The sequence below is a fragment of the Eptatretus burgeri genome, chromosome 4, assembly GCF_056783735.1.
Source record: "Eptatretus burgeri isolate ZD-2024b chromosome 4, Ebu_testis_v1, whole genome shotgun sequence".
NCBI classification, from domain to species: Eukaryota; Metazoa; Chordata; class Myxini; order Myxiniformes; family Myxinidae; genus Eptatretus; species Eptatretus burgeri.
Genome location: NC_140964.1, coordinates 25823943 through 25841442, shown reverse-complemented (window position 1 = coordinate 25841442; position 17500 = coordinate 25823943). Strand labels below are relative to the sequence as shown.

Sequence of the window (17500 nt, the reverse complement as noted above, 5' to 3'; positions counted from 1 at the left end):
CTAGCGTTATCTCACCTACGGGCCCTGAATGGTGGTTTGCGAATTTTCACAGCCATAACAATATATATTTATTGATGATTATGTATATGTATGTACAGTGGGGAGATCAAGTATTTGATACACTGCCGATTTTGCAGTTTTTCCCACTTACAAAGCATGTCGAGGTCTGTAATATTTATCATAGGTACACTTCAACTGTGAAAGATGGAATCTAAAATAAAAATCCTGAAAATCACGTTGTATGATTTTTAAATAATTAATTTGCATTTTATTGCATGAAATAAGTATTTGATCACCTACCAACCAGTAAGAATTCTGGCTCTCACAGACCTGTTAGTTTTGTCTTTAAGAAGCCCTCCCATTCTCCACTCATTACCTGCAAAAACTGCACCTGTTTGAACTCGTTATCTGCATAAAAGACAGCTGTCACACTCAATCAATCAGACTCCAACCTCTCCACAATGGGCAAGACCAGAGAGCTGTCTAAGGACATCAGGGACAAAATTGCAGACTTGCACAAGGCTGGAATGGGCTCTAAGACAATAGGCAAGCAGCTTGGTGAGAAGGCAACAACTGTTGGTGCAATTATTAGAAAATGGAAGAAGTTCAAGATAACAGTCAATCTCCCTTGGTCTGGGGCTCCATGCAAGATCTCACCTCGTGGAGCCTCAATCATCATGAGAAAGGTGAGGGATCAGCCCAGAACTACAAGCAGGACCTGGTCAATGACCTGAAGAGAGCTGGGACCACAGTGTCAAAGAAAACCAGAAGTAACACACTACGCCGTCATGGAATAAAATCCTGCAGCGCACGCAAGGTCCCTCTGCTCAAGCCAGCGCATGTCCAGGCCCATCTGAAGTTTGCCAATGACCATCTGGATGATCCAGAGGAGGAATGGGAGAAGGTCATGTGGTCTGATGAGACCAAAATAGAGCTTTTTGGTTTAAACTCCACTCGCCGTGTTTGGAGGAAGAAGAAGGATGAGTACAACCCCAAGAACACCATCCCAACCATAAAGCATGGAGGTGGAAACATCATTCTTTGGGGATGCTTTTCTGCAAAGGGGACAGGACGACTGCACCGGATTGAGGGGAGGATGGATGGGGCCATGTATCACGAGATCTTGGCCAACAACTTCCTTCGCTCAACAAGAGCATTGAAGATGGGGCGTGGCTGGGTCTTCCAGCATGACAACGACCTGAAACACACAGCCAGGGCAACTAAGGAGTGGCTCCGTAAGAAGCATATCAAGGTCCTGGAGTGGCCTTGCCAGTCTCCAGACCTGAATCCAATAGAAAATCTTTGGAGGGAGCTGAAAGTCTGTGTTGCCCATCGACAGCCCTGAAACCTGAAGGATCTGGAGAAGATCTGTATGGAGGAGTGGGCCAAAATCCCTGCTGCAGTCTGTGCAAACCTGGTTAAGAACTATAGGAAACGTCTGATCTCTGTAATTGCAAACAAAGGTTTCTGTACCAAATATTAAGTTCTGTTTTTCTCATGTATCAAATACTTATTTCATGCAATAAAATGCAAATTAATTATTTTAAAATCATACAATGTGATTTTCAGGATTTTTGTTTTGGATTCCGTCTTTCACCGTTTAATTGTACCTCTGATAAAAATTACAGACCTCTACGTGCTTTATAAGTGGGAAAACCTGCAAAATCGGCAGTGTATCAAATACTTGTTCTCCCCACTGTATATATATACATTGCCCGTAGGTGCGTAAAGGATGACTGGATTGGGGCATTTTTTCACCCCCCTCCCCTCTCACCCCCTTCCCCCCCACCCCTCTCTCGCCCCCTCCTCTCTCCCCTCTCTTGTGCCAGTACCCTCTCTCGTGGATGAGTGAAGCCTGGGCAGAAATCCCACAAGAGAAAATTTCAGAACTCATTAGTTCTTTGCCTGAAAGAATAAAAGCGTTGAACTCTGCAAATGGCAAATCCACCAAATACTGGTGTATTTTTAAAAATGGATCAAATGTATTTCAAATGTTCAATAAATAAATTCTTTAAAATCATGGTGTCTATTTACTTCTGTCATGTCTCTGTACATATACATAAATGTACAGAGACATGACAGAAGTAAATAGACATATACATAAATACATATACATAAATGTACAGAGACATGACAGAAGTAAATCGACACCATGATTTTAAAGAATTTATTTATTGAACATTTGAAGTACATTTGATCCATTTTTAAAAATACACCAGTATTTGGTGGATTTGCCATACAATGTGATTTGCACATTTTTGCAGAGTTCAACACTTTTATTCTTCCAGGCATAGAACTAATGAGTTCTGAAATTTTCTCTTGTGGGATTTCTGCCCAGGCTTCACGCAAACGGGTTTGCAATTCTGCCCGTGATGTTGGTTTCCTGTACTTTTTTTCCGCACAGCTCGATCCAATACAGCTCAGAGATGTTCAATGGGATTCATCTCAAGAGACTGACTTGGCCATGGAAGTCGCTTGATCCCATTTCTGTCCTGCCATTCTTTGGTCTTTTTTGCAGTGTGGCATGGAGCTCCATCTTCCATGAACAGAATGTTGTTTTTGACCAGTGGAGAAGATAGGGAGACGTCCATCCTCAAGGATAGAAATGTGTGTTGATGTTGCCAACACACTCCACAAGCTCTGACCGACCAGTGCTCCAGATTGCTCCCCACACCATCACTGAAAAACAACTGTGTTTGACAGTTGGCTGCAATCGGTTCAAAGAAACCTCTTGACTGGGAAGTCTCCAGACCCATACATGTCCGCCAGAAAATTGAGCAAATTGGGACTCATCTGAAAAAAAATTACAGTTTGCCAAAATTCAAAGGGTCTGTTGGTCATCTCGTCAGCTCACTTCTTTCTCCTTTGAATGTCGGTTGGTCTAAGAAGACGTTTTTCTCCTCGCTGCTCTCTCAGAGTAGCCCAGTTGATGAAGGTACCGCACGGCAGTTCTTGAGCTAATTTGGACCTCCTCTGCAACATCTGCTGCCTTGCAACGGGGAGTTTTCTCAATGGACCGCTTGACAGCTCGAAGACATCTTTCTGAAGGCCCAGATCAACCAGAATGGAAAGCTGTGGATTCCTTGCCTTCACTGGTGAATTGCACAATCACCCGATTGACCGTAGAAAGCGGAATGCCAAGGTTCTAAGCCAGCATTTCTCAACCTTTGATGGCCCATGGCCCTCCTACCAAGTCCCTTAACATTCGTGGTCCCCTGCCCTTCAATAAAAGATGCAGATTTCGTTTTATGAAATTTATTTACTCAGTCTGAAAAGATAAATCAAAGTAAACATTTTTTCTTAGCAATACAATCAATGAGACACTTGCTGCTGGGCTTGTCTGACGAGGCCTCTTCTGTCCGGCTCCGTCTTGGACACAGAAAGGCGAATATCGTTCCCAACGTCAAGACGCTTTCTGGACTTCGTTTTAATGGTCGAAGGTCAGAAAATCCAGATTCACAAAGATATGTTGTGGCGAATTGAATGAGCATTACGGATGCCTTCTTGCTGAGTAGTGGATACGCATCCTGAACAGACAACCAGAAGGTGGAGTGGTCTTCTTTGTTCCTGAAGACCAGCTTCATTGCTTTTGAAACCTTCAACTCTGCCAGCTCCTCTGCTTCGTTTTCAGTAGGTTCAATTTTGGTGTTAAACCGGTCTTTGTGCCACGGAACATCCAAAGGTGCATCGTCGAAATACGATTTGAACTCAGCGGATAGATTGTCGAGATGTCTAGTAATGCAATCTTTGATGCCGACGGGAAGCTTAATCCTCTGCATCTGCAGGTGCTCGTCCAAGAAAGGAAATGAGGCAGTGGACCCGGCCTTGATTCGTGCCTGCCAGACTTCCATTCTAGCAGACAATCACTTTGACCGCGACGTCCATGACTTCCAGCAAACGAGGCGGAAGAGTCTTTGACGCAAGAGCGTATCGGTGTAGCGAACAGTGGGAGGACGTCACATGGGGCCATTCGTTCTTCACAAGCGTGACGAACCCTCCTCTGACGCCGACCATCGCTGGGGCACCATCAGTACAAATGTGCTTGAAATTCTGCCAACAGAGTCCATTAACTTAAAAAAAAGAGTCCACAATAGCTTTGATATCTGCCGCTGTCGTTGTGGTTGGTAGGGTATTGCAGAACAAGAACTCTTCCTTCATCTTTCCCTTTCTCTCGTAGCGAGCGAAGGCGATCAACTGGCTCTCCAGGGTGGTGTCGGTAGACTCGTCTAATTGAAGGCTGCCTGGAGCGTGCTTTGTTTGATTTTGGAGCAAACTTGACGGCACACATCAGCGGCCATGTCGCCAACCCGTCGTCGGGTCATTAGAGAGCGAAACTTGCTGGATCTTCTTTTTCAGCTCTGGTCCAATCATCAATTCCACCATTTTCTCTGTACATGGCTTGATAAGGTCCTCAGCAATAGTGTGCGGCTTCTTGCAATTCGGTATGCCACTTCGTAGCTGGATTGAAGAGCAGGTTTTTCTTCTGGCCGGAATCCAAATTTGGGAAGTGTCGCTTCACGGTCATATCGTGATCGTTTCGCAGACAGAGCGTCGATATTATCTTCCTTCCTTCCGGGATGCATCTTGTCGCGATGGTTTGGAAGGAGGTAGTGACGCATTTGACATCACGACCGAGCAGTGCAGACATTGCGCGCAGTCCACGTCATCTCGACTGACATTCGTGAATCCAAACTTGACATAGCTGTCATTCCATTTTCGAACCTTCGACATCTGAGAAAAAAATTGAAAAAAACAAAATTCTAACATTTTTTAAACATTGGTTTACTATGAATGCTCTGTGGGCACCGCCTTCTCTTTTAAAATCGTGGTTAAACTCATCTACCCTTTTTACTTTGACACTATGACCGGAGACTCATCACCTTAATTGTACATTACAAGCTTTGCATTCTGAATCGCAGTTTTTCGGCGTCCGCTCATGGCCCCCCGGTCGAAGGCCGATGGCCCCCTTGGGGGGCCACGGGCCCCCCGGTTGAGAAACTCTGTACTAAGCTATCTGATGCTGGATGACGCCACATTCCGATTGGCCAACAATTCGTCCTCTTTGAAAACCGGAAAGTTTGTGTGCCCCTGGGTTCGAGGCACAGTTAATTGTCATACAAGACTCAGGAACTCATTTCTGCAAAGAAATAGTCGAATATTAGTACAAATCACTGAGTAAAACTGCATTATACAGATGAAATGAAGAAATTTAAGGTGTCTATTTACTTTTGTCATCTCTCTCGCTCTCGCTCTCTCTCTCTCGCTATGTGTGTGTAATATTTTTACAGTAATAATTGTTTAACTTTGCATTTACAGAAAAACAGTGTTCATCATTGTAGCAATTGTCGTCTGAACTTTCTGAATCTGAGCTCGAAAGAACAACACAAGGCCATGGATCACTTGACACACAAAAAACCTGTTATACTCGAAGGACTTCAACCTGGAACCAAGGTGCTGGCTTTAAACTAAACGATTAGCAAGCTCTTCCGAGCTTGCTGGAATCGCTTAGACAAAGAGTTTGCGAGTATAATATGTCAATTTTGCTTTGATGTCCAGTGAGATGTCTTCAACAATGGTGTGCTTACTCCAGGTTATTCTTCGGGTTTCCCTCTTCAATCGACGTCAGTCAAGATTTGCAATAGAAATGTCACCTGTGGATGCATGTGCAGTGCGTCAGCTCTCAAAATCGCAATTGAGAAAGATGATTTGGAAACGATTCAAAAATACGAATACATGCATAGAGTGCACCATGGAGGTGAAGAACTTTGCGAATCACTTCCCAACGTACGTGCACTGTTCAGTGTGCCGCTACAGCACAAGCTGCAGCCGATCCTTTGCGGAACACATGATCAAGTAAGCATTGTCTAACTCAGTACTTGTCGAGTAAATTGCATATAGTATTTAAACATTATTTACTTGATATAGTAGCAGCTTTTGTGAACTTTGGATTTTAGGCTTTTCAGAAACTCCACCAACATGTCGTTTAATTAATTAATTTATTTTTTGCTCTTGCATTCTTTTCCTTTCCTGTTTTGTTTGAGAGCTTTTGGTAATGAAAGAATTGTTCTAATAGAAATGTTTTTATTTGTTCTGGTATAGATTTTTTTTTTTTTTTGTATACCTTGGTCGAGGCTCGTATGAGAGCTAACACACAACTCACAGCAAGGAGGCATGAGACAAGAGGGGCGGGAGTGGAAGGGACAAAACAGTGGGGAACAGACACATTAGGTGAACTGTGGAAGGGAGAGGGATGGGGATGGGACGGGGAACATGGCGAAGAGAAGATGGACATTTCAGGGACTTTCAGGAAGGAAAGCAGGAGAAATGAAGGAAGTGGGCTTGGGTGGATTATCGGGGCTAGAAAAGATCGAGGATTTGGATGGGGGAAGATAAGAGGTGGTGGTGAACAGCTGTTTTGAAAGCCTGGAGGGAAGAATGGGAAAGAATAGAGTGAGGAAGTTTATTCCAAAGGCGGGAAAAAAGAGGAATGAAAGAGTGAAGATGAGCAGTGATTCGTGATTTTGGTAGTTTTACCAGAAAGGGGTTGTTGGCGGACCTTGAGCGCCCTGTGGAAATGTGGTGGGGACAAATCGCAGAGAGAGAGCAGGGGGGGCAAGGCTGGAGAGGAGTCGGTAGAAGACAGAAAGACCACCGACCAACCTGCGGTGATTGAGTGAGAGGCCCAAAGACTCAGCTTCATTGCGGGAGATGCCGATGATCTTAAATGCCCTGGTTTCTACAGCGTGAAGCCGAGAAAGGTGGGAGGCAGGAGCACCAGCCCAGAGGGGAGAGCAGTACTCCATCAGGCTACGGACAAAAGCTTTGTAAGTGGTCAGGAGCTCAAGAGGGCCGAGGAAGGACTTAGCACGACGGAGGATTCCCAGTCGGCGACTGGCTTTTGAGGCGAGGTTGGAAATGTGACTTTCCCAGGAAAGGTCATGGCAGATAGTGAGACCTAGAAGCTTGAAAGAAAAGACTTCTTCCAGAGGATTGTTGAGAAAGTGGATGGGGGGGTTTTGTAAACGGTCCTTTCGAAGAGACATAGTGAGAGTGTGAGATTTGTCTGGATTGAAAGACATGTTCCACGTGTTGGACCAGTTTGTGATTTTATCCAGATCTGCAGTGAGCGAAGAAGCTGCTGCTTGCTTCAGATTTAATCTGCCTGCATGATATGTTGGCGTAAAATTTGTGCTATTCACGGGGAAGGTATATTGAGGATTATGATACAAGTTGGCAGGATAGCTTGGAGGTATGCGTATTTGCCTCTGAACTATATAACCTGGGTTTAAATCTCGGCCGAGCTGTAAACTCTCTTCCTGGTGTTTCTGTGATATATCAATGTTTGTAACCTGTCTCGGGTGGACATTAAACTGGGTGCCCATTCTGCTTGCATTACTTGCTGGACGTTATAGATCCCATAGTACCCCTCACTAGTAGTAAAAATGGAACGATGAAATGTCCACCATAAGGGATCACGAGGATATGTGAGTGGATAACACTATTTCATTGTTATACTTTTATTCCCTTGTGCTGCCAATGTAGACCTCCAGTTTTGTACTGGAATTAAAAAATCCATCATGAAGGGTATGTGAGCTATCTCAGGCACCCTGACTAAATTACCAATTCCTGTCATCTTCAGTCATTTTTATCAGGCCTGACCAGCCAGTTCATAAAAGACAGGGCAAAAATCCTTCCTCAGCAGACCCCACGAGGTAATAATTTGGCCCACTAATTGTTGTAGTAGTTGATAGTAGTAGTATCGGTATCATCAAGGTTCATGAAAGAACAGAAGGGATCAAATGTAAAATAGGGTCAAAAGGAAAACAGTGGGATGATAACAAACAGATGCACAACAGCACAAAGTGTGGGAAGTGTGGAAGTGTGAGAACAGGGTCTCAGTTGGTGTAGGAGAGTAATTAATTCATTATTTACCATTTGTTTTTGCCTCTTTGTTGTTTATTGCTTTTTACGTATGTTTCTCTGCAGTGCACACACCACAAGGCAACCAAAATATTTGATGTACAAGCCGTTCTGTTGGAAAGCATGGTAAACATATGCACATAATTTGATTACCTGATTTCACGCAATGAAGCAACTTTATTGAATTGGATGATCAAACTTACTGATCTTCTCAATGTTCAAAAATTTCACAGCTTGTTCTCTGCAATTCTTTGAGTTTTTCTTGTTATAGTTCACGTCCCAGGCCATGCATCTCCTCATGACTACTGCTGTTCATTTTTATATAGTGACATGATAGCGAAGTGCTCATGTGGACTTCAGCAGTCTTGGCTTTCCTTTGACAGCATGGCCAGCCATTTGGCTCTGAATCCCAATCATAACAGCAAGACCTGCTCACTCTCTGATGACACCGAGTTGTCAAACGGAGAAGCCGGTAAACCCAACCTATTTTGCATTTGGTTTCTTCAGTGCAAGGCTTGGCTAATGGGCAGATTTTCTCTTTGCTTGCTTAATTCTTCTCTCAGTTGTACAAAGTTTATCTGTCCCATATATCGATCCTAACCCTGGTCAGAGCCTGCTGTGGCTGAGATGGTTTTGCCTGAACACCATGAACATGGTTACGATTCAAAGAAATTAACTTATTATGGTTGAAGCTTGTTTTTGTGTGTGTTACAGTGGCGGCAAGTACAAAGCGAAAAATCCAGAGCACCACCATTACTGAAGAGTAAGAGCGAACAGTCTTTGGTGGGGAGGAGGGGGGGTTGTCCTCGTTGTTTTCTGTTGTTGTTGAAGTTAATTGTTGCAAAGCCCTGAACGTGACAGCAAGCTGAAACTACATAATTTGTCAGTTTAAATCTCACTCGATTTAAACTACTATCACTGTTCCATGGGTAACTTTTAATGATTTTCATTCTAAACAGTGATGGCACCTCATCAGGTTTTGCCCAAGATAAAAGAAAATGTTCCTTTATATTATGACCTCATGTAAAAATACTCTGCATGTTTTATGAGCCGTCATTGGACTTGGTCCGAAACACGAACTGATGGATTTGGTCTCTGTGTGTGTGTGTGTGTGTGTGTGTGTGTGTGTGTGTGTGTGTGTGTGTGTGTGTGTGTGTGTGTGTGTGTGTGTGTGTGTGTGTGTGTGTGTGTGTGTGTGTGTGTGTGTGTGTGTGTGTGTGTGTGTGTGTGTGTGTGTGTGCGTGCGCGCGCGCGTGCATCCGCTACCATCTCAGACATGTTTGTACCGATTATATTCGTACTTTGCACAAAGACAACAAATGATGGTGTCATAGGCACATGATTTTTGTTTCGCGATGCGATGAAACATGGCTGACAGGCGACCATTTTAGTTGCAACAAAAAACAAAACCGGTGTCGAACACGTCTTCAACCATTTCTTGGACATGCATTTACCGATGTTGTTCAAACTTGGCACAGGCACAGTATATGATGGCATGCATGCGTATCTCACTTTATTTTGCGATCTGATCAAAGATGACTGACTGGGAGACTGGCGGCCATTTTAGTTGTAAAAAAAAACAAAAAAAACCCCAGTATCGAACACGTCCTCAACCATTTCTCAAAATTGCATTTATCGATCTTGTTCAAACTTGGCACTCAGATAATGAATGATGGCTTACATATGCACATCATTCTTTTTCGAGATGAGATCCAACATAGCCGACTGGTGGCCATTTTAGTTGTAAAAAGAAGCCCAAGGTTAAACATGTTCTCAACCAATTCTCGGACATGCATTTACCATGTTGTTCAAACTTGGCACACAGACAATGAATGATGGCTTACATATGCCTGTCATTTTTCTTTGAGATCTGATCCAAGATGGCCGACTGGAGACCATTTTAGTTGTAAAAAATACCCGATGTTGAACACGTCCTCGACCATTTCTCCGACATGCATTTACCAATGTTGTTCAAACTTGGCACACAGATAAGGATTGAAGGCTTACATATGCATGTCATTTCTTTTTGAGATCAGATCCAACATGGCTGACTGGCGACCATTTTGCTGCTTAAATGTGTCCCCAGCCATTTCTCAGGCATGCATGGTCAGATTTTGTTCAAGCTTGGCGCAAGCACAGTATATGGTGGCATACACATGCCTCTCACTTTATTTTGTGATCTGATCAAAGATGGCTGACTGGTAGACTGGCGACAATTTTAGTTGTGCATAAATATGGGTTGGCACTTTAACTCTGTACAGCAAAATTACAAGAACAATGCTCCCGTCCAAAGGCAGAACCTCGTAACTCACTTTTAATTGATTTTGAGAAAACAAAGAAAAACTGTTTTTATATATATTAAAGCCGTATGCATTCGAGAAGATTCGATTATTCCTTTACAGATGTTAGAGCACTGCCATTTCGATGTCATGTGACTAAAGCGTGGCATCAGATTGGTCCATTGAGATACTAGGTTTTTTTGTGGTATTTACCGAATTCTGTAGGAGTTGCTAGGTCCTGCCATGAGCGTACAAGCTTACGTAGGGAACAAATTACAATAACTTATACACTAACATGAAGCCTATAACCTCGTAACTCCAAAATTAGTATTAGCTCAGTTTTGATCAAAAAATGAGTTACTAGGTTTTGCCTTTGGACGGGAGAATGGGGCTATGACATTTTATGTCTTTTTTTTTACTTGTTTTTTATTCTGATGTCTGACAAGTTTGGGGGATTTGACTTGCATACATTGCATACATTTTTTTTTAATGTCTATACCACATCGAGGATCATGGAAGAGCGAGGAGACTGATGGGAAAAGGTTAAGGGTTGGGTTGTGTTGGGCTAGAATGGGTTTGGCAAGAGGGTTGGGCCAGCCCATGTTATGGTGGTCAAAAAGACTGCAGGCAGTGATGAGGGAATAATGTGAGAAGGTAGTGCACCACCCACTGAAGCTCTCAAGGGAAAAGTGGGACAGAGTTGTCTCAGGAATGTGGTTCTATAAATGTGAGAAAAGAGAAACAAGAGTTGGGATGTATGTTCAGCCTGGATTTTGGGAGTGTAACCAGGAGGGGTTACTGGAAGAATGTGGGCAGGTTGGAGTGGTGGGGGAGGGTTGGAGGACAGAGAGCAGAGGGAACTAGACTGGAGGAGAGGCAGCGAAAGACCGAGGCCATTGGAACTGACTACGACATAGAGAGCATCAGGCCATGTGCTTCGGCCTCATTCCGGGAGTTTTTTTTTTTTTTTTTGTATACCTTGGTGGAGGCTCGTATGAGAGCTAACACACAACTCACAGCAAGGAGGCATGAGACAAGAGTTACCAATAATGTTGAGAAGTTTAGAATCCACAGCTGCTTGGAGAGACGAGATGTGATGCCGCGGTGCCATTCTACAGGGAAGAGCAGTATTCCTTTGACCTTCGGAGAAAGGCCTTGCAGTTTGTGAGCATTTCTGATTTTTCAAGCATTGCCAAATGACAGAAGATGCCTGTGGCTGACTTTGAAGGTCAGCTTTGTGATCTGGTCAGCCCAGGAAAGGTCATGGCTGATGATGAGGCTAAGATGTTCAAGATACAACTTCTTCCAGTGGCTCCCCATGGAAATGGATAGTTAGGTTTGTTTGATGATCATTCTGGAGTGACAGGGTGAGGCGTACATTTCCTTGGATTTTTCTCGGATATAGTGAGATATGGTGCAATGTGAGAGGGTAAGTTGATAGGGACAGAACAATGGGTTGGGAACACAACATTTTGAGATGAACACCGAGTTGAGACATTTTTCCTTAACTTGAGCAGTCAGTCTGCTGTGATGCTGTTTGAGGTAGGGTGCAGGGGGGGGGGGTGGGAGTATACACCATGTACAAATATGACAAGGCACCACCACGACTTTGAGGGAGAAGACTGATTGGAAAGGTCATGTTTGAGAATGGAAAGATTCGATTTTTTATGGCTTGCTTGAGGATGGAAACACACTTGCCGTGAGCCTTCGAGTGACCCAAATTTGCTGTCAGTTCAATTAGCCTTCCATGTTTGCAAAGCAAGCTATTTGACTGCAACAACCTAGCCACAAGATTCAGTGTACTTGGGCCGAGGGGATAGATAGGAAAGCTGCAGATGGGTTTGGAAGATTTGTGCTTGAGAATTTAGGCTCTTGTGAAAGCATCCCAATCCTTTTGTCAAAGGGCAGAATGCAGTCCCAACCAGTGGGCCTGTGCGAACGGATAGATTATGTGGCGTTTGGGTTGCTGTCGACCAATAGCCAAAGAGATATAGGCTTTGACAGTAAAACAGTCAAATGAGCCAGGATGGGTAGAGGATGAACAGGAAAGGTTGGATAGAAAGTTCATCATTCCCAGCTTAAGAAGGGAAGATGTATCAGTTGCTGAAATCCAGGCTGGAAAGTTTACAGATTGTGTCAGACCCACAGAGTTGCAGCAAGCATCAGCTGCATTGCAGTGGCGGAAATTGCTGCAGATGAGGAAGAGTGTTTGTATTGATGGTTATGAGTTGATCCATCCATCCATCCATTGGGACCATACTCTGTGCAGAGTGTTGGTGCTGCCTAAGCAGCCTCCTTGGCTATTGGGCACAATCCTGGACAGGTCGCCACTCCGGCACAGGATACCAGCAAGCTGGTACTCATTTTGCCGACTTCGAAAGGATGACGGGCAGAGTCAACCCCACCTGTTATTAATTCAACAGTCAAGGGGGATCCTAAGCCCACCACCTTAACCATTAAGCCAACACCAGGCATATATGAGTTGATCCATGTCAGAAGAAGTGGAGTTGTAGAGAGAGTCCTCATCATTCGGTGGTTAAATACACTACACTGAGAAACAATAGGTGGTTGTGGAGATGTATGCATGGAGCCAAAGGGATGGAAAGGGTAACTGTGGACAGTGGACAATTCGGAGTGGAGTTATTGACCAAGAGAGCAACACTACCACTGAACGTGTTTGGGACCTGTCAAAACGGATCAGAGACAGAGACAGAGAGAAACCGGAGACCTCTTGTGAGAACAATGTTTCAATAGATTTTAAGTTTATTGTCTGAAAGACGTGTTCGCATTCAAGTGTAACCTTAATGGAAAAAATCAATCAAGTTTAATCGGGTTGTTTTGAGTTCCAGGAATCTAATCAATCGTGCATGATTTATCATTTACTGCTCCATAGGTGCCAGACTGTGTTTACGATGAGTCAAGCTCGCCAAGTGAAAATTCTCGTCTCGTGTTTCACCACAGCTCAAAAAGCTATTGCTTTATGCCCAGTTGCTTTCCATTCGTGCTAACAGCCTCTGCTGTATTTACAAGACTTTTGTTTAATTACCGATATGCAGATGGGCAAGCACTAAAAAATGCACCATAAATTTGCTTTGCTGTTCATGTATGACTCACCAGAAATTTCTGTTGACGTGAACAGAGATCTTTTGGATGGGCAGGGTAAAAGTTGTCAGACTTCGGTTTGCGTGTCGGTGGAGCACCTAGCCCTGCCAGGCTGAATAGTTTACGTTTTGTAGGCCACTGACAGGCTGGATCTGCATCCAGACCTTAATTAAAATCTAATCAGTTTGTTCTTGTCACCTACCTAACTCATCCACCAAGTTTTGTTATAATCCGTCCACAATGTTTTGAAATATGCTACATAACGTCTTTGGCTCTATCTCTCACTGGTGAAGAATTACTTGGGAAATAATAATTTCTCGTAGCCAGATCCGGATCTTTACCAAAATCTAATTGATTAATCCTCGTCACACACCTAACCTGTCCACGAAGTTTCATCTGAATCTGACATAACTTTTTGAGATATCCTGCTCATCGATAGAGAGACAGACAAACAGCGGTGAGAGCTGTTACATTTGTAGGGTGGTAGATATTACTTTAGTACAGATAGAAATGTGTGAAGTAGTCTGGTCCATGTTTGAAACGTAGCTTAAGAATTGTCTCGTCTTAATGTGTATCATATGGAGGGTATGCCTGGTGTTGGTTTAATTGTTAAGGTGGCGGGCTTGGGATCCTCAGGTTGTGAGTTCAAATCACGCTCTGCTATTGAATTAATACCAGGCGGGGTTGACTCAGCCTGTCATCCTTCCGAGGTCAGCATAAGTACCAGCTTGCTGGGATGATTGATCCATTTGAGTATCCTGCGTCGGAGTGGTGACCCATCCAGGATTGTGCCCAATAGCCCAGGAGACTGCTTCGGCAGCACCGACGCTCTGTTCAGAGTATGGTCCCAATGGATGGATGGACACGGAGGGTGGTATTGTTATGGATTTGGAAGACTTGTGCACACAAACAAACAGCAGTCCCCGCAGTTCAGTTATTTCGATAAGTATTTGTTTATAGTGAGAATCCACCCCCTATGTCTAACGGGAATTACGTGTGTGCGCAGCAAAGTTTCTTTATAGTTAGTTTTTTTTTACATCTTGAACATTTTTTTTTACATTTTTTTACATTTTTTTACATTTTTTACATCCACCATCGGCCTTCCTCACGTGCATGCGTTCCGAGCATAGACGTGTGCAGGGCTTTCATCGCCCTGCACACGTCCCTGCGGGAGGACTGAATAAAGACCCACGGGGTCCATTTTCTTTTGGGTGTGCGTGTGTGTGTGTGTGTGTGTGTGTGTGTGTGTGCGTGCGTGCGTGCGTGCGTGCGTGCGTGCGTGTGTGTGTGTGTGTGTGTGTGCGTGCGTGCGTGCGTGTGTGTGTGTGTGTGTGTGTGTGTGCGTGTGTGTGTGTGTGTGTGTGTGTGTGTGTCCGTGGGCCCCGTCTGTAAGTAGAAACTGTCAAGTGACTGTGTTCCTTGTAAATTTTATTTCTTTTATTCGTTATAACTCTGCTCTGTGTCTACCTTCCTATTGTAAAATAAAACCCCTGTTAAATGTACCAGCTCGTTTTCTGTGCTTTCTCCCATATAGCATGGTGCGTATTGAGAATTAGTGAGGATGTCGGTGCCGTAAGTTGTCATTGGACCGGCGCGGCTTTGTTCACTCCCGCTCGGTTATGCCGGATCTGAGTCGGTGACAGCGACTCGGTTTGGACAAAGTCGGCCGAGGGTGTGACTTCCCCGGTAATTTGACGACGTGGGTACTTAGGTATATTGAAATGTGGCTATTGACCCTACCCCATTTCGGAATTGTCCGAGAGTCACGACCTAAATTCCGGGTGTTCGGTGGGAGATGACTCCACTGCTCCACCTAGTGGTCGTTTATCGCCACCGAACCTCGGCCCACAACAGTATGTTGTAATAATTCAGAAGTGTTTTAGGTTAAGATATCATTCGTGCAGCCTTCTGTAATCTCCGTATGAGGCACCGAGGTGGAGCCTTGGCAACGTCCAGGAAAGAGAGCGGGGAGGAGTTATGATCACCTACCGAGGGGTGGAGTTTCATCGCTCCCGGAAGGGAGGAGCTTGGATCACCTTGTAAGGGATGGGTTGATCTGACTCAGACATGAGGGAGAGTTGGTTTGGCACTGGGAAGAGAGTTGGAATCATGCCGGAGACAGAGAGAGGACAGTTTGATTGCCTGAGAGGAACGGTTGACCTGCTCGTGTTTCTGCCTTCTCCCTGTTCCTTTCTCATTCCTGCTTGCCTGTCCATCCTGCCCATGTGCCATAGTCGTGACTGCTTGCCTTCCTGTTTCGTAATCATACCACCAGAGCTTGGGCCTCACCAGGTTTCTCATTTCCCTACTCGTCTGTGCTTGACGTGCCTCAAGGTTTCCAATGGTCTGACCACGTGCCTCAGGTTTGCAGCAGGTTGATCGTCATCTCAAGGAGATGGGGATGGGCCAGGCATCTGCCTGGGGATGGCCAGACGGAGGCCCCTGGACTGCTGGTGGAAAGTGGACGCAGCGATGCGCTGCTCTGGCGCATGCTCCCATACCTGACCTGACCTGTGCTTGAGTCCGGTGTGAAGTGCCTTCGGTTTCTTACATTTTATTCTTGTGCATATAATTATTTATTCAATGAATCCCTTTTCTTCCCCCTATCATCCCACCATCGTACCCTCCGTCAGATCAATTTTCCATCGTTGTATTTGTTCAGGAATAAATCCTGTTAATGGAGTTAAGATCCTCGTGTGCTGCTTGTGATTCCCATGCGTATGAGCCACCTCCAAGGTTTGGGGAACATGTAAGTGAAGTTTCCCCTTGATCTGCCAAGCCGTTCTGGAGAAGAAGATTTGAAAACGTTTATTCTTCAAAAAATTCATAGCTGCCAAACCATGTGACCTATGATGTCATTGGTAGATAACTTTTTGTTCCTCATGGATAGATCATTCCTGTAATGTTTCGCCCCGATCTGTTCAGCCGTTACAGAGAAGATTTTTGAAGGTTTTTTTTTGTTAAAAACAAGATTGCTGCCGAACCATGTGACTGATGAAATCATCAAATTTTTTTTCAATTACAATTTAGTCCTAGGTGACTCTCAAAAATTTTCATACTGATTGGATAAAGCATTTGACATGCAATTATGATGTCATAACGAAGCAACATCGCATCAAAACATCACTTTTGTTTCCCTTGGGTTGTACTTCACATGTGCCAAGTTTCAATTTTTTCCATGGAGCAGTTTTGGAGATACAAAGGTTCAAAGTTTTTCTTTCTTCCAAAATGGCTGCCACACCATGTGACCTCTGATGTCATATTTATCAAAAATTTTGTGAAATTTCTCTGAAAAACAAAACCATACCACCCTGCTTCGATACGACCCTGCTTCGATCGGACATCTGACCCATAATGTCATCTTTATCAAATCAAATTCAGAACGGGTGGCCGATCATGTCTTTAGAGTTTTGTGTTGATCGGATAAGTTTTTTTTTCTTTGTCCAACATGGATGCGAGACCATGTGACCGATGATGTTGAAATTTTCAACAAATATTCTCCATGGTGAGTCGATCGTATTAAATATATATATATATATATATATATATATATATATATATATATATATATATGTCTGAAACTGCTTAGCCTTTTGATTGGAGGTTTTGAGGTGATTATCCACTACTGTTGCTGCAAATATTTTATTCAACAATGACCTCATCGGTCACATGTGGCAGCCACGTTGGTTTTAAAGAAGTAATTAAACAATTATTTTTCTGAAACCATTTAACCGATCAATTCAATACTTTTCAGTTGTAATCCACTGCCCTTGCTGCATACATTTGACTTAAAATGAAGTCATCAATCACGTGGTGTAGCAGCCACATTGGATTCAAGGACAACATTAAAAAATTATATTTTAGAAACCACAATAGCTATCAATGCGAATCTTTGCATTTGTGATCCACTGCCCTTGCTCCATGTAACACAATACGTTTCATATTGATCTGTTCAGTGGGTTTTGCGAAAAAAAGTTTTTTAATTTTTGTTTTTCAAATTAACATGGCTGCCAAACCACGTGACCTTTGGCATTGAAAATTTGGACACTGCCCATGATTGGGTAGAGGTTGTGTGTGAAGTTTTGTTTTGATTGGATAAGGTTCATTTTTTTTTTATGCAATATGGCTGCCACATCATGTGACCTATGGCATCATCATTTCCACACCATATGCAGGTCTATTGTTTGATGATACTTGGT

At 43.7% G+C, this 17500-nt stretch overlaps 1 protein-coding gene across 10 annotated transcripts in view; it reads left to right on the top strand.

Moving 5' to 3' along the window:
- LOC147027664 (uncharacterized) overlaps positions 1-17500 on the top strand; it is a 161768-nt gene that overhangs the window by 113501 nt on the left and 30767 nt on the right. For 7 of the 10 annotated variants that reach the window (XM_085877202.1, XM_085877201.1, XM_085877198.1 and 4 more), the window contains 5 exons: positions 5317-5451; positions 5591-5853; positions 7987-8046; positions 8247-8392; positions 8635-8683. In XM_085877202.1, coding sequence (XP_085733328.1) covers positions 5317-5451; positions 5591-5853; positions 7987-8046; positions 8247-8392; positions 8635-8683 — 653 coding nt within the window. Of the gene's footprint in view, positions 1-5316; positions 5452-5590; positions 5854-7986; positions 8047-8246; positions 8393-8634; positions 8704-17500 lie in introns of all 10 variants that reach the window. The other 3 variants (XR_015057172.1, XM_085877196.1, XM_085877199.1) reach the window with 3 other exon arrangements.